The 17,581-nt window shown below is 40.5% G+C and overlaps 1 protein-coding gene across 4 annotated transcripts in view; it reads right to left on the bottom strand.

Moving 5' to 3' along the window:
• Positions 1-16,438, bottom strand: part of wwp2 (WW domain containing E3 ubiquitin protein ligase 2) — a 98,843-nt gene extending 82,405 nt beyond the window's left edge. For 2 of the 4 annotated variants that reach the window (XM_034086803.1, XM_034086807.2), the window contains exons 1-4: positions 14,911-14,992; positions 6,142-6,298; positions 5,687-5,808; positions 2,611-2,748 (exon numbers count right to left, since the gene is read on the bottom strand). In XM_034086803.1, coding sequence (XP_033942694.1) covers positions 2,611-2,748; positions 5,687-5,808; positions 6,142-6,298; positions 14,911-14,980 — 487 coding nt within the window. In that variant the 5' untranslated portion in view covers positions 14,981-14,992. Of the gene's footprint in view, positions 1-2,610; positions 2,749-5,686; positions 5,809-6,141; positions 6,299-14,910; positions 14,993-15,725; positions 15,874-16,365 lie in introns of those variants that run through there. The other 2 variants (XM_034086804.2, XM_034086805.2) reach the window with 2 other exon arrangements.
• Between the last annotated feature and the right edge of the window lie 1,143 nt (positions 16,439-17,581).

The following is a 17,581-nucleotide window of genomic DNA, read 5'->3' as shown; positions in this document are numbered from 1 at the left end:
GTGTGTGTGTGTGTGTGTGTGTGTGTGTGTGTGTGTGTGTGTGTGTGTGTGTGTGTGTGTGTGTGTGTGTGTGTGTGTGTGTGTGTGTGTGTGTGTGTGTGTGAGGAAGTCCGTGGATTGGTTAATTTGGACCAATCAGCCTGGTCATAGCTCTGGGCGTGGCTACTGGGTATTCAGACGTCACAATGCCCAGGAAGAACATGAGACATCTCCAACGAGGCGTTTTGGGGAGGTCTTTTCTGTGTTAGAGTTTTACTCCCTACAGCAGGGGTCGGCAACAGGTGGACCGCGGTCCGGATCCGGACCCAGACGCTGACCTATACGGACCCGGAGCCATAATAGGGGATTTTTCGGCACCTCTCGCTTTTTTAACGCTGATTTGGGTGACTTGTGTAATTCGTGGAGAACCGAAGAGTTTTCGTTTTGGGGGTGGGTGGGGGAGTCCGTCCGTCAGTCCGACTGACGGACAACTTCTCACTTCAAAAAAGAAGAAGATATCTAGACCGCAAAAATAATTAAACAAGCGAGTAACTGTTTTTCCTGGCCCAAGGACAGGTTCCTTGAACACAACACGAGCGTAACGTGTCTTCACGCGGTATATGTCTCGTCTGAAAGGAGTGCTGACAGAGAGCACCGGAACGCTGCTCCAGCTCTTCAAATATTGCAGTACCCATAAGGAGCGGTACACATGCCGCAGTGATTGCGTGGCTGTGTCTTTAGTTGTAAGCACAGTGGCGATCTGTTGTTATTAGCATCTGGTTAGCTAGCTATGCTAACGAATTTAAAGAGCTTTTCTACAACCAGGTGGAAGAGAGCTCTCTCCTGAGAGGCTCAAATAACCTCAGCTCAGTGAGGTTAAGGCACACCTTGATATGATCATTATAGTTATTAATGAGACTAAATGAAAAACAGGTATAAAATACTATATGACAGTAACAAAAAAGTTGTTAAAAATAACAAGAATAGAGTTTAAAAGGGGAGTGATTTGTAAAAATATCCAAAAAGAAAAATATGCTTACAGTTCTGTTTCATATGGATGTTGAGAGATGTATCCATAGATCTCTTAATGTTGCTCTCAAAGTGTACCAGATTGATGCTTTTAACTTCAATATTTAAAAATAAATTTTCCCGGGGGAGCATGCCCCCGGACCCCCCTAGAGGAGGTTAGGTCCCCCCCTCACTTAAATCATGTTCACATGTATAGGATGCTAAATACATTTGCACACATCTTGTGTCCATATCTTTCCGTTTAGGTGGTCACGCCACACCGTGCACATGCATGCATACGTGAGTCATGGTGAGATATCTGGATTAAGAGGTTGCTTTTTCTTTGCACAGCATGAAAGAAAGGCCAAATGAATGGGCTGTGATTTTAGTTTTTTTAAGCAGAGGTTGAGTTCAATCAGTTGTACGACCCTCGGAGGATGTTGTAAAAATTGAAAGGAAAAAGGTTCCCCACCCCTGCTGTAAATAATAATAAAAACCCTTGATTTTTAACTTAACATCTCTGTCTCCTATTGATCTTAGTATATTATAAAGAATAGCCAGTTAATTGAAGCATTATAGCACAGGCCTTTGTCAGATGGTATATTACGCTGTTTTTTTCCTGCTTCGAATAGTTCTCTCTTTTTTCACCATACCTGTGTTTGCATCACTGTAACCAAATGAGCACCTGCATGTGTATGAGAATGGCCCTGACTCCATTTCAGCCCAGATTTTCAAACTCCTGGCAGGACAAGCTCCAGCTCAATTCTCGCACTGAATTTAAAAAAAGTGAGTGAGGGACTGCAATATAAGAGGGAAAGAAAGAGAAACTTTAAAACTGTTCAATTGTTATGATGTGTATAGACTGATATTGTTCTATAATCGTCTGAAACTGTTAAGTCATGACGTGAAACGGTTAACAAAGAAAAAGAGAAACTCAAGCTGCTGCTACACTTTATTTTATTTATCTAAAATTAAGCACTTTTAAGATGCACATATTTTCAAAAGCTATTTTATTTATTTTCTCTATTTTATTTGTAAATGCAGCCCGAGAGGAACATTACACATATCCACAGTATTTAATGTTAATTGACAATAAATATTGTTGTTTTTGAATTGTACTTTCTTTATTTGATTGGCAGTCAGCTGTTGATTACATGCAGACGTTGATAAAGCTACAGGTCACTTCAATATATATCACACTAATTCATGAAGCAAGTTAAACATTTTGATGTTCCGGACCTTTGCATGGGGAGATTTTCTCTAACTGGACCTCGTTGAATTTTAGTTGAAGACCCCTGCCCTACAGGGTGTACTTTGAGGGTTTTTGACTCTGCAGACCGTTTACATGCATTAAAACCTTCATAACACACAAGGGGACGGATACTAACCGGAAAAGCATGACATGGGACCTTTAAATGTAATTTAGGTTAACTTCCTGTTTTATTTAGATGATTTTATTTTGAAGGCGAGTTTACGCTGTTGAAAGGAAGTTGTTGTTAAATGTGTTTTCTTTGAGAATATTGTAGTTTTTCGACCCTTTCTATTGTGAAATATAGGTTTTCTTTACATTTCTGTTATAACCTTCACTGTGTGTGCGTGTGTGCGGTAAAAGGCGGGACTCACTGTCTGCTGCCGCGCTGCCATTGGGCAATGTGCCCAGATCAACAGCCATGCCGTCCAGACAGACGTTGAGCTCGCCTCCCACTACAACCGAGCCTTTGTTCTCCGTCTGCAGCACCAGACTCAGCTGGACATTCTCCACTAGAGGGGGGAGGAGAACAGAGGGAGAGGATGAGTGGTTGAGATGGTGGAGGAGGAAGGTGGTTGAGTGGAGGTGGAAACGAGGAAATCCCACAGCCTGTTATTGCTGTTAAATGTGTGAACCCACAGTGATTCTGACAGTGATTCTGACATTTTATCTTTATGGATGTTGGGCATAACTTCATAGTGGGTTCAGAAGCTAGTTCTGTGGCAGGAAGTGACATTTCTCCAGTTGGCTACTGACTAACTTGTTCAATATTACAAGTACAGAACGTGCTGAATATGGTCCTGAATGCTTAGACCGATTAAACTTATTATATTATCAAAATGCCAAATGTTAATATTGTAACTGTTCTTTGTTCAGTTAATATATCGTTTTAGTGTCAGTACCAAAACTCACATGTTGTACGAGCACCAATATCAAAACCTTGATGCAGTTATACACGATGGGAAATGCACCATTGGCAGTTTAACAAATGGACCTGTAAGCATATTGCTGCAGCTCCTCCAATAAAGGGTTAAACAGAAAGTCAGTGATGCCAGTAAGCAAGTCGGTCACCATTTCAAGGAAACACCAGAGGAAACCTGAAGGAGTCGGGTTAATGTGATGAAGCTAAGCACAATGGAGGCAATTCTCCTGAAGAATATTATCAAATGTTTTATTTACACTAAGACCTGCACACAGTCACTGATGTGATATAATTCAACCTCGCAGGTTATAAGCAGTTACTGAGAATTCTGTTTGAACAATTCAAATTCAGAGTACTGAAAAATGAACTAGAGCAGACCTATTGCACCTCATCAGAGTCAAAGGATTCTCTGAATGTGGTTCAGAAATGCAGTGGTATTGCGGAAGACATCCTGTGTATCTTTTGCTATGCCTTTCTCATTATCACGGGCCGTCAGATTTCATTGTTGAGTGTTTAAGTAATCCTCCTTAACACGTAAAGTGAGAAGCCATTTGCCTTTTGGTGGTCACCTGATTTTACATGAAAATGTAAAGGAAGCCAGATATAGGGCCCTTCTCACTTCTCTTATTTTTCATTTCCTCGCTCCTCGGTCTCACCGGAAGTTGATTTGTCTGCGCCATCTTGAGTAGCTTCCCAATGGCCTTATTTTTGCCGGAGGACCGAGCAGCGAGGAGCGAGGAGCGATAATGGAGGAGCTATAACCGAGGAACCACCAGACCATCCTTCGATGAAATCCTCAGACACTCGCCCCGCCCCCTTACTGTGTATTGCTCACTGATTGGACGATGCAGTGCATGCACTGATCTGATGCTTCTTGACATGAGAGCAGTTTCCCAGCGGAGTGAAGAAAATACATGAACCTCACGAGAGTCACTCCTCAGTTTATACCGTGTTTTGTTTCAATTCATGTTTCATTTAGTTACAAATATGTGATATATCTGAACAACAAAGTGGTCAAAAATCATTTTATTCATTTATTGGAAACATTTTCATGATCGCTTTTTTCGTTTTACATTTTCATTTATTGTCATTTCCATTCAGTCAGTCATTAAGTGCTATTTAAAATGTTAATTTGCTACATATCCACACAAACAAACAAAGTGTGCAATCCAATGAATGTTAATCTAACTGGGTTTTGATAGATAACATATCTATTTTTCTTCTCTGAATTATTTTATTTATTTTGTGCACTCTAATCAATATTAATCCAACTAATGTTCATTTTAAGAATGGCGTTTATTTTTTTTGAGAATTAGTTCTTATTTGATTTTATTTATTTGGGTCTACAACAGATGATACAAATGTTTGTGTCAGTAAATGTGTGCTAACAGAGTGTGTGTGGAAATAACGGGGACAGAGCTGGCTGCTGTCAGACGATCTGCTGTGCAGCGTCATCACAAACGGACGTCGCTTCACGTGATACTCCGGAGGAAAACTAAAACTAATTTCCCTGCTTCTCGTGGTTTCCTTGCATCTCTCCATGCTTCCCTGGTGGGAGGGACTAGTCGCAGGGAAACGACGCAAGTGAGGGACGCAAGGAATCCATTTAACCGAAGTGAGAAGGGCCCAGAGACTTCACTGCTGTGAGATGAATACATTGACTTTTAACATTGAGCATTATGTGCAAGTCTCTGTGGCAGTGGGGTGTGGTTAGGGCGCCGGCTACCGGAGGCCAGACAGCTGATCGGAATAAAAGCATGTGGTAACCTGGTTCTGGTCTGTCTTGCAGTAGGCGGGATCCTGGAAGGTCGCCAAAGGACCTGTGAAGGATCCCACACGGGCAACGTTTTGCAACCCGTGGACTGTACTTTGTTTTGGTGCTAATAAACGACTGTGTTCAACCCAAACCTTGCTCTTTCCGTGGAGTGGAGAGGCTCACAGTCTCCTTTATGTTTTTGTTTTTTTATGGAAAACCTTACATCAGATTGAACTTCGCTATTTGTCAGAATGTTGTGAACTTGGAGATAAATGTAGAAATATTTGGAGCATGTACAGAACTTGTGAACAGAGTATTCCTTGGTGGTGGAATTCAAAATGTAGGAAGATGAGCTTTTTTCCGAAAGATTAATTGTATTTCCTGTTAAGAGGGTAAAAAGGTGATGCTATACAATGGACAAAATGGAATAGTATGAACATCACTTTTTATTTCAGATTTGCACCCTGGTCTTTTTTAATACAATAAACTTCAGCTAGCTAAAGATGAAAGACTTCAGAAGAAAACCCTTTCACACAGTTCTAAATGACTGTCTCTTCTCCCCACTTCTGTTGTTTGCCAGTTCCAGTCTTGTCTCGTTCTCTCCGTACTTTTCTTTCTTTTCCAATGTATATGAATAATATTGCTGCAAACTCATACTTGTCCCATGTTTTTGTTCCAGTTTATCAAAATACTAAGTTAAGTTATGCTATTTTAAACACTATGGGGAAAAGTCATCAAAATATGTTCTCAATAGTTTCCTGTGTGTCCTTACTCTTGCCGTGGTGTGTGCGCAGTGTGTCCAGCAGGTCGATGGTGGCGCTGCCCAGGAGCTCCTTCCTCAGGGTGTGGCAACTCCACAGCTTCAGGTCCAGGCGGCTCTGAGGCGTCACATTACTGCGCAGCACACAGCAACACACACATTATCAACTCATCTCATCAAAAGTACAACAAATACTGCATGTAGGCAGATTTCTTCAAAACTGCTTAACCCCCCTGGTTTTAAAATGAGCTTCCATTTAAAAAAAAAAAAAAAGATTGCATATCCAGCAGAACTTTCAAAATGAAGCACCTCTACTAGAGGGGAATATTCTTATTTAGAACTTTTTCATCATAAGTACACATGCATAACAACAAAGAGGGATGAATGCACAATTGTTTGAAGAAGTTTACAAGCGATAAAAGAACAGGATTGTACTAATGCCAGTGTGTTTGTGTGTGCGTTCTCACAGGGTGAGGTCTTCGTTCCACTGCAGCTCGAGGTGTCCGCTGCGTTTGCCGGTTTTTTTGGTTTCGCTGCTCAGGCCGTCTGCAGTCACCTCGACGAAGGAGCTGAGTCTGGAGGGACGGTTTGGCAGCTTTGGAGACTGAGGCTTTGCTGAAACCACTGAGAGCACACACACACACACAACAATAACAAGAACTGTCAGAAAGGAAAATATTAGATCTGTAAAATGTGTTTGTCAATGTGTCTTTTTTTTTGTAAAACTGGCAAATCTCTTGAAAAGTAAAACAAAATGTGTCGCATTAAGATACACACGGTTTGACTGTGGCCACAGTTCAACCACAATAAGGAAATGTATTTCTATTTATGAACGTGTTACAGGTCAAAGGTTCCATATCAGAGGAAACACAAACCAGCTGTTCCGAATCAAACACAAAGACAAGCCAATGACTGCAGCACTTTAGACATTTCTTTGGCTCACAGTAAAATACAGACCTATTTAAAGCCCTTCAGGCTTGCTTATTGACTCCAATCCACTCACACCGTTCATGATGTAACTGTGTACAATAAGGCAAGGCAAGGCAAGTTTATTTATATAGCACCTTTCAGCACCAGGCAATTCAAGGTGCTTTACAAAAATGTAAGACATTCAGAAAATGGCATTTAAAATCAGTAATTAAAAAGAAAAACTAAGAAAATAAACATTAAAAGATAAAAGTTACAGTGCAGTCTAAGATAATAAGACCTAGATCTGGTGAAGGAGCTTTTAGTTGTTCTGCTACTCTGGAACAAACTGCTTGGAGACCTGAAACCTGTCCCGCCGCATCCTCATTCATAAGATCATGATCAGGGCAGCTACATTGTGACACATTATACAGATGTAGCGCTTCATTTCAGACGCCTACCCGTGCGGGTCCGTGATCGGCACAGGGTGGGCCCCTGCTGAAAAGGAAAACCCCCCCGCAGGACTTGAAACGCCCCCTTGATAAATACATTTAATTATAATGAAACCAGCTGCAATGGATCATGGATCCACCAGGGGGAGCCATGAAAAGCTGCCACACTGGAACTCATGTGAAATAAACAGCTGATCTACAGGTATCTGATATAGCAGATATTTGTTAAGATCCATATGTCACGGATAGGATAATATTCTATGCTAAATAAGAGACATGTAATCATTTACTAAACATCACCATGTTTATATTTAACAAAATAATGTTTAATTTAAAGTACAAAACCATCGCTATGTTTTTAGATCAGGAAATGCATCCAGGCTCAAACAAACAATTTTCAATCATCATCCTCACGATCATTTAATGTATCATGTATTATTAGTGTCTAATATTAGTGGGGATTTCGGAATGGTACTGGATTTTGAGTTATTGTATCGGCTTCATATCGCAATATATTCCCGAAGTCTGAAATGCAAACATTTCCCACATTAGGGCAATTCACCCTACATTTAATATTCAAACAAAATCATATTTCGTTTATTTTTAACGAAATAAATGTGGTTTAATCCACATAATTTACTGTGTTAATTGTTTACTGTAGTATTGTGCACATTACTTTTCGCTGCTTGTTGCACCCCTGGTTAGAAGCTAAACTGCATTTCGTTGTCTCAGTACCTGCAATATGTGCAATAACAATACAGTTGAATCTAATCTTGAGCAGGAACAAATGTATTTAGGCTACTTAGTACATATCTGACATAAACGATTAAACACATTTGTCCATTCTTTAAACCGAGTCAAGCCGAGTCCGGAGGTGGCGGCACATTAAAGTGTGCACCTGATTGTTTAACTTGAAGGTGCCTGATGACATTTAATCATTCAAACAAAATCATATTTCGTTTATTTTTAACGAAATAAATGTGGTTTAATCCACATAATTTAGGCCTACTGTGTTAATTGTTTACTGTAGTATTGTTTAACTTGAAGGTGCCTGATGCAGAGTCCTGCACAGGTCTGATTTTCAAGACCCGCTCCCGCGACGTGCAATACCGAACCCGCCCCGCTACCCACACATATTGCCAATTAGTTCCGCAACCCGACCCGACCCGTCGGCACAAGATCCGCAACTCGACCCGAACCCGCATAGCCTAGCCTATATATGAGTAGTGAAAACGTGCAATTATTAACACATGCAGTTGCATATTTGTCTCAAAAAGCGTGGGATGTTGGTTGGTTATTTCCTCCATCTAGGATGACACCAACAGCCACCCAGACGTTGGATTTTGCTCTTGAGGAAGTGTTATTGAAAATGCTGTATTCTCCACTAGAGAGCATCACCTCAGCCATTTCCAATGTGACGCGCACAGCAGCAGATTTATGCGCTGCAGAGGTCATGATTATGCACGGTCCCGCGGGGGAGAAGTCTGAGGATTTAAACATTAAACTAAATTATTATTGGATAAAGGTAATGGTTATCGATGGTGCTTGTATAGCCTATTGTATAATAACTGTGTGATTTATATTGCTTTTCAAATGCATATATGGCCACCCATATGGACACGGCTCTTCCCGTCAAGAATATGAATAGAACTTAGGTAGATCACTTTACATTTCTGCAAATTAATTTGTAATCACACACGTCTCCCCACGTCTCCCCGCCCCGAAAATGATAAACAAAATAAAAAGAGGAAACAATTTTCAAGTTCAGTTTTCAACGTTTTATTTAAAATAACTGACATAACAGACACCATACTGTAGGCCTATCTGCTGCGGAAACCAGGACGAGCTATTTCGGGATCTGTTTTTCGGGGGCTCCTCAGTCTCTCATTTACCCGGCTCCTGATCTTATGCCACTGGTCAATGTTCAGATTTGGGAACCAATTGGAAACATAGGACTCAATCTTTTTCAACCTCTTGATGGGAAAAAAGGAAGGTGTAAATGGTTGAATGATGAATAAACAGTGAGGAGGGGTACAGTATGAATACACTAGATATACACAGCAGCCCAGCCTGTGAGCACTTTGAACACCAAAGAGCGCTCAGCTCGAGATACCAGCGAGTCGAGAGAGAGAACGATATCTGCATTTTCTCTTTTGGTTTGATTAGGACACATCCTGGGGATTGTGTTTACAAACATTGACCAGACCGTTCACCAGCCCACACCCCCCATGTTGCCTATGCTGTCCTGTGTTGCGAACTCTGTTTAAAACGAATTGGCCATCGGAATGTGTGGAGGAATTCTCCCAAGGGTCACTTTCCACATTTAACGCGTTATTAACGCGTTAACTTGACAGCCCTAATATATACACATTATCTGTGCCACGCTTCAAAGCGGTTTCTGTCAACTACGACACAGAGGGCAACATCACAGGTTCCTCCTCCTCCATGTCAAAAAACAAGCTTAAAGCTTGACTCACGTTCAGAGTTCTCTTCATCATAGTTAAATCTTCAAAACTCTAAATCTATCTAACTATATCTAAATTCTCAATGTTTGTCTGTCACTTTACTTCAATCGCAGTATCCCGCCGTCTCTCTTCGTCTCCCGCCGCCTGTCTTCGTATATCTTCGTCTCTCTCCATTTCCCGCCGTCTCTCTTCGGTGCCCGCCGTCCCTCTTCGTCTCTTTTCGTCTCGTTTCGTATCACTCCGTTTACCTGATTACCTCACCCCCTCCCTGGTAAATACATCCTGTTGAGCAGAATCTACAGTTTCCAGTATTTTCCGTTTCGTAAAATGATAAAATACGGCGAAGATATTAAAACATGTGCTTCCATTATTCATACTTCTGAAATATATCTGTATTAACTTTATATCATCGTATGTCCGTGTTTATTGGGTATTTTTGCATGAAACAAAGACTGGCATATAGTTTCAAGCCAGTACTTTCGACAGAAACACACGGCAATGTTGTCCGGACTGTTGTTTTTATGCGGCACCGGCTTGAACAGGTCATGTGATCTGATCACGCCGGCGTGACGGTCGACTCCAAAGAGTTAATATTAAATACATAGTTATTGATGCATAAATGTGTTCATCCATTCAATGTGGCATCTGCTATAATGGGGTTAATGTATGATATTACTTAATAATACAATACATTATAATATGATAATTACATTTTAGTTTTATTCATTTCTTATTTCATAGTTTCTCATTATTATTATTTTTATCGCATTTTTGATTTTATTAATCTGTGTAAATCTGTGCTGTCCTGTTTTTCACTCTCACCCTGTTGCTGTTTGAACTACTGAATTTCCCCACGGGATTAATAAAGGTCCATCTTATCTTATCTTAATGTATACGTTGATTTACTTCAATCTACTGTACTGTGTAAAAACACCCCAACAATATTACAAGAAATATACTGCATAAAGCAAACTATATACTTTATTTGATCTAAAATATTGATGTTTTTTCATTATAGTAGCTTGTGAAAACCATACAGTAACAAATAAGTGATTACATGCTACATTATTCAGCAAACACAACTGCAGAGCTGCAAACATTGCAAACAGACTAAGTTCTACAACACCCAGTTGTCTTTGTGTATTTTGTGAATGAAGCGCCATCTCATGGTTAAATCCTGTAATTGAACAAATGGGGAAATTGGGCAACGCCCTCTAGCAATTTGGCAATACCCCCAGCCACTGGCATCCGCTGGGCTTTTGACTGGGACACACCCATGTGAGTCTGATCTGGAGTGCTACATCTGTATACATTCACTACACTTATATCAGTAGTAGATTCAAAACCTTAAGCTCTCTAAGGACACAGGTTGACATTTGTATTTATTCAATGATGTACTTAAAATAAAAGTTAAAACTAGTACTTTTCCAATGTTTTGTTACAGTTCATGCAGCAGCGATCAGTGATCTGTTCCTCAGCATCACTGGAGTAAACTGATTCTGCACTTTGTATAGAGGACGTCTACAAACGTCACTGTTTATACTAAAAGAAAATGTTTTCCTCTGTGAGGTTTTGCCCGAGCTGGTTTACTACTGTTCAAAATGAGTTTGAGTTTTTCCCAGATGTGAGACATTTTGCCTTGAGCCATGCCAAACATTTTTTTTCTTTTGTATGCTTGGAGGTACACCCTCCATACTAAACATTGGTATGCTGTATGCATTTGAGACAAAACTCCTCTGGTAAGGCAGGCAAACAAACATAAACATTGCCCTCTAGTGGAAAAAAGGAAAAAGACATCTGGGATACAAATTTAGTTCCCTCTCGCGAGACTTGGGTCAATGAAAAGCTTTCAAAGCTTTTCAAGACGTACATCAGAGTGCTTCTATGGACAAATATGTTGACCTATGTTTTTTATGCTGGTATTATCACCATTTGAACCTCACAACCTAATGAAATGAAGGCATGAGACACATTATAACTGCTGTCTGACCCTCATGTAAAGACTTCCTGAGTGGTTCCTAACAGAGAACTAATGAAACCCCTTCTGAAAACATCTCTCTATATTTGTGATAGTTTGCTAAATGTCAGCTCTGCAATTGATGTAAAAGCCTACAGCTGGGCTTAGAAAGGCTTAGTGACTTCCTGTATGCAGACATCATGGTGTCAGTCATATGAGAGCCGATTTGTTCATCCTTGAATCACTTCTGGATTGCAAACTGAGAAGCCTGGTAGTGTTTCTCAGGGTAAGTGTGATCAGGACAGGTGATGGATGAATAAATGATGAGAGAGAGAAAGGCATTCTTCCACAGACAACACATTTGCAGATCTCTGAAGAGGAGAAGGAAGGGAGGATTGAGAGGAGGGGTACAGCAGATCCATCATGAAGTAGAGGAGGAGCGAAATAATATTGGTTGTGTAGAAAAGAGGAAACGGGAAGACCTGGGTCACACTGTACTTTTATGGGCTGTCCATAGGAAAGGTCTTTGAGGAGATACAGACACAAAAAACATCAATGCAACTGTTTCATGCTTAAACTTACGAATTCACTTGAGGGATATTACACCAGTGATACTTAACTAACCAGGGCTTTTGCTCACTATCGATGATACCCTTCATTTCTGTGTTTTCAGCGTTTTGCTTATGCAGCGCTTTTAGTAAACGCTGCGCATGTTTCCTCAAGTTGGTGAATGTGGAACAGCTGCTCTCAGAGTAAAAAGAAAAAAATTGATTCTGCGCAAAACCACAGATCACTTATATCCACAAACACAGATGAAGGAGGATTTAACACCAGGAACTGTTATGTCGATACAATAAAAAGGGTAAAAGTTGGTTTTAAAACCTTACCCTAAAACCTAAAAGTTTGGTGAAAATGTTTAACTATACCGAGTCCGACCTGGCGGTTCCTTATGAATATTAGCTTACCGGTGTACTTAAACGACGGTGATTGCACTACAGTGGATACGATGCGCCCTGGTGACATTTAGTGACTTGACTGTTGTGCCGATTCTTGCTAAAGAGAGTTTATTAACAGCGGTTGCATATCCTTCAAAATAATAATTCCTTACATTTATTATAGCGCTTTTTCCAGATGCTCAAAGCGCTTTACAAATACACATTACACACATATCATACATGTAACGGTCATGTACTGTGGACAGTACCCGCAGGAAATTCAGGTGAAGTGTCTTGCCCAAGGACACAACGGCCTGACGCAACGCCACCCTTGATCTGATGATCGACGCACAGCCCACTGCGCCACTCCGTCCCTATGAGCCATAATGTGTCATAAGCCGCTTTCACACCAAGTACTTTGCCGTACTTAGTGCCGGCACTTATTACCCCAGGGCACTAAGTACCAATCGCGTTCACACCGGAGTACTTTTCCCTGAGGGAAGATTACGCAAATGAGCCGCTGACGTCACTTTGTCTTCTTCTGCTTTGGGTTTACTGGCATGCCACAAACCACTTCACGGCGTATACTGCCACCCGAAGTCCCCGGCCGGAAGTCCCCGGAGTTGGGGACTCCCAGCAGCTTCTACTGAAGCCTTCCGAGTAAATCGCCAGAACGCAGACACCTCCTCATCATTCCACCGCTCCCATGTTTTTATTTGTGTTGCCATAAGTTATTCTCTCTCCGTTTGTGCGCAGGGATAATGCTAATGCTAATAATGCTAATGCCAGCAAATATAATGGCGGCTTAAAAAAACTTTTCAGAGTTTTACGGGGCGTGGTTTGCAATTCGCCCAGCCAATAGAAATTGGTACTTTTTTGGTACCACCTCTAGGCACTAAAAATGGGGGTAAAAGTTCTCTTTTTGGTGTGAACGCGACACTAGGGGTACTAACGGAACTAAACGGGAAAAGTACGGGGGAAAAGTACTCCGGTGTGAACGCGCCTATAGGCGTGCTTCTGTTGCCAATAAGGAATGGGAAACGCTGTGCATTCTGGGGCTGCCATTTGTGGAGGATGGCGTCCATGGCAACAGCAGCAGCTATCAATATATATGAGCGTTCCCAAGTCATCCGTCAGCGGTTTTGCATCCGAAATGAATAAAGTATGAAATTATTATAAATGCCGTTACAAAGAGAAGCTCTAGGCAGAAACAGAGAAGCATTATTTAAAAAAAGGTTAATTAATGACATCTGTCTGTATGAATTAAGGAAATAACAGATCGATCACTGTTACTAATGTCAGTCCTCTCTGGTGTTTAGAGTTGGTGTGTACACCTGTGTGTAATTAAAAAACATTAACCATTTAGAGGATCATGTCAGGTTTACAACCGGGTGGATACAGGACCTTCGGATCTACAGGCAAAGACCCCTATAGAATCATCTGGACAGAGACTGCTAATGCTATGCTAACTGAGTGTTAACCAAACATCGGCATATCATGCATAATTAATATCCCAGTATAAGTACGTATACTGATTTTCCTTTCTTTTTTGAAATCATTTTCCCAGTGTAGTGGTTTGTGTTAAGGCCCTGACACACCAAACTGACACCAAAGAACACGTCCCGACGGACCCGACTGTTGTGTCTTGGCCAAAAAGTCGCATGGAACACACCGCAAAGACTTCAGCCGACGGCCAAGTAGCAAGTACGCACTACGCACTGCGCATGCGTGAGTGGCAATAACTCTCCTTACCAGCAGGTGGCGGTAGTGTGTATTCATCACTCAAAAGAGGCAACCGGAAGACAGACTGCGTGATATATACAAACAACAAATAGCTACATGCTACAGCTCGAGCCAAGCAACACAGGGATGAACTATGCCAATATTTTTACAGTATCGGTACAGTGCCTTTTCAGTGGGGCAAGATACAGCAAATATGTGTGCCTATCCTGCCATTTGTGTTTATTCTTTTAATCACACAGCGTTAAAAGGTCCCATGACATGGCCATTTCTACTGATCATAATTCCCTTGGTGAGGTCTACTAGAATAGATTTCCACAAGTCATTAAACAATGATCAAAAGCCAAAACACAACATATACAAATGTATATTTATCCGACACGTTCTGTCCCTATGAACAGCAGTTTTTATTGAAAAACTGAGAGGATAAATGCAGTCTGTAAATTGTCAGGTTGACCCATAGTTTTCAAAAAAGAAGTACCTAAAATATAAATAAAAGGCTTTATAAGTTGGTGTGCCATAGAGAGGGTGTTTTCATGTTATGCTGGATGGACAGGACAGATAACATCCTACTGCCTAATGTGCTGCCACCATGAATAAAGACAGAAATAAAAAAGAGAGACACTTTTGTACCCAATTTCTGAGATAAACACACACAAATGTTTGATGCACTGCAGTAAGGGCCATGCTCCTGTTCTGTCTTTGATTTGGAAGCCATGCCAGACCATTTCTTGTATAATGTCCCAGTTAGTCATTGAGTGAGCAGAAAACAGATCATTACCTTTTAAGATCAACTGAGACTTTTCTGTAGTCTGGGCCCCGCCAGGTCTGCTCACGCTGGCAGCTGCCATGACCCCACAGCTCTGAAACAGACACACACACAATATTTCAAAATGTAAAACAACACTTTAGACTAAAACGTACAATTATATTGAGCAGCCGGATTTTCAATAAAGACAGGACAGTTACTATAAATGTAGTGAATGACCTAATCTGAGTATCAAAATATAAAAGTAATGTTATGATTACTTTGTTACATTTTGATTACCTCAATATCGAATGCAATTTATAGAGTAAAACTTACATTACAGGTATATTTATCAGCCTGATAAGAGACATTTCAATAAAGGCAGGACAGTGATTCCCCCATTAGAGTGCCAGCACTTTCATCAGACCCTGACAGCATCACCTTGAGCAAAGTCAGAGATGGTTGGATGCAAAGAGGACTGCACACAAGGACAATATGCAGCAGAGCTGAGATCTAGTGTGGAGCTTTGGTTAATGATGATCTTCACTGTGTATATTAAGAAAAGACACTAACATTAAGACGGGTTTGTGGAGGGGATCTGATTGTGTTTTCAGTGTAACGTTACTCGCTGCCCCACCAAGGTGACTGCTGCTGGCATCTCAGCCTGAGACCAGACCAAACCAAGAGATGCATGGTCAGATGGGACCTGGCCATAATAAAATCAAACCATTAGGTAATGTATGAACAACTAAATGCACACCTGAAAGTTGTCTCCGGGCTGTTACAGTAGATCAAAGCAATGACAACAAAAGCGCACAACATCTCCCGTGAACCTTGCGAAAGCTTACCCGGCTACGCAGCGTTAGCTTAATCCGTTAGTCAGTGGATTCTGGCTAAACTTCATACAGACTAATAACAATCCAACTCTCCCTGCTACACAGTTTTCATTGTCTACGTATTTAAATACCCTTAGCTGATGCGCACAAAACACAAACACGGAAGATGATCAAGGCATTTCTATTCACCACCGTCAAGCGAGACAAAGAAAATATTGACTTCCTGTTGAGTTTTTCAAACTACAACTCAAGAGACGATTGATGCTGGATGTTAAAACTATGAAATATCACACAAGTAACCAAACATGTACATTTGGGGAGATTATTTACTGAAGGAAAATGGCATCACGTATCTCTATTCAATGTTGTTAACCACACAATGCATGTTATCGAACCACTGGCATTTGTTTTGAAAGGAAAGTCTCAACACATCCGGTCAGATGTGCCTAATTCTGGCTAGCTTTACCAATAATAGGCTAACTGTTAGCGAGCGAGCTTCGTAGGGGGATTTTACAAAAGGACATGACAATAAAAGCTGTTCTAATCATTTGACACGAAACTGAACCGCATTGGCAGTTACGTGGTTCATGTCAGAACAGCTATATCTACCGAAACACTCAGATATTTGGCTTAAATGTAATCTTTCACGTACCTTTTTCAGCTTTGCTCTGTGCTGCTGTCGCTACTGAACTTTCATTTCCGCCTCAGTGATAATATCACGTGACCCAGGGTATGTGTTTTTCATTGAACAAAGGATTGTGGGTCATAAATAATTGTAAACATCATCCCTTAATATTGACCCTTTTTATATTTCAAATCAGTTTCTTTTGCATCACATACAGATAAAATAGAGTAGGCCTATAGGCCTACATCTAAATGAATTACACTATTATTAAATACATCTTAAAGCAAGGAATTAATAGTCATGAAAACAGGAATGTAATCATAATCCCAACATATATTCACTATTTAACACTTTAGTGATACATTTGGACTATAAGTGACCATCAAAGTAATACCAAAAGAGAAACAAATAAAATGACAAACCAAAGGCAGCCTATCAACATTAGAGATGTTATAGTCCAAGTGCAATGTAAGTCAAATGTTCACTGTCTATAACATGAAGCTGCAGAAAATGGAAATACTCAGGTATAGAACCACAACACTGTTCTTAAGTACTTCAGTAAATGTATTAAGTGACCGTTCACCACTGTCTTATTATCCAGTGACACCTGGCCGTGAGCTGTTGCCCTTTGATGTTGCAATGCATTAGATGTTCAAATGTCATATAATATTTTATGTATATTTAATGTATTTATTGGAAAAGATATGTTTCGCATTCCCTGCTCGTTTAAAAACACTCATTTATTGTACAGACCCAATGTAGGCATCTGTTTTGGTTTGACATTGCTTTATAGACTGTAAGGATATTCATTATTATTTCAATTTCGGTCAACAGTTTTAACTCATAAAAGAGAGTACAGGGAAAATAAAACGTAGGTTACGAGTGATTCAAGTTAGCCATTTTGTCAATTTATATCAAATGAAGCTACATATCCGACATAAAGTAGTCCCCCTGGTCTGATAAGCCCATGTCATCAGTTTAATGAACACATTTCATTTAAACGGTGTGTTATATTACCATGAGCTTGCATATTTGATGTCACTAACGTACCTGACAGCAGGAGAAATTAGGTGAAAGGATGTCAAACTTCAATATGCAGGTGAGGAGAGAAGATGCATGAAGAGACTGAAAAGAGGATGACAGAGAAACAAGTTCAATTTGAGTTCAAATACCGTCTGCTGGTTAATAACAGAATCCCAGCAATTTAGTTGCAAATAAACAAGCAACATTTTAATATTGTAAA

Source organism: Pseudochaenichthys georgianus, chromosome 7 (assembly GCF_902827115.2).
Source record: "Pseudochaenichthys georgianus chromosome 7, fPseGeo1.2, whole genome shotgun sequence".
NCBI lineage: Eukaryota > Metazoa > Chordata > Actinopteri > Perciformes > Channichthyidae > Pseudochaenichthys > Pseudochaenichthys georgianus.
Note: the sequence above shows the minus strand (reverse complement) of the source record. Positions and strands in the feature narration are given on the sequence as shown.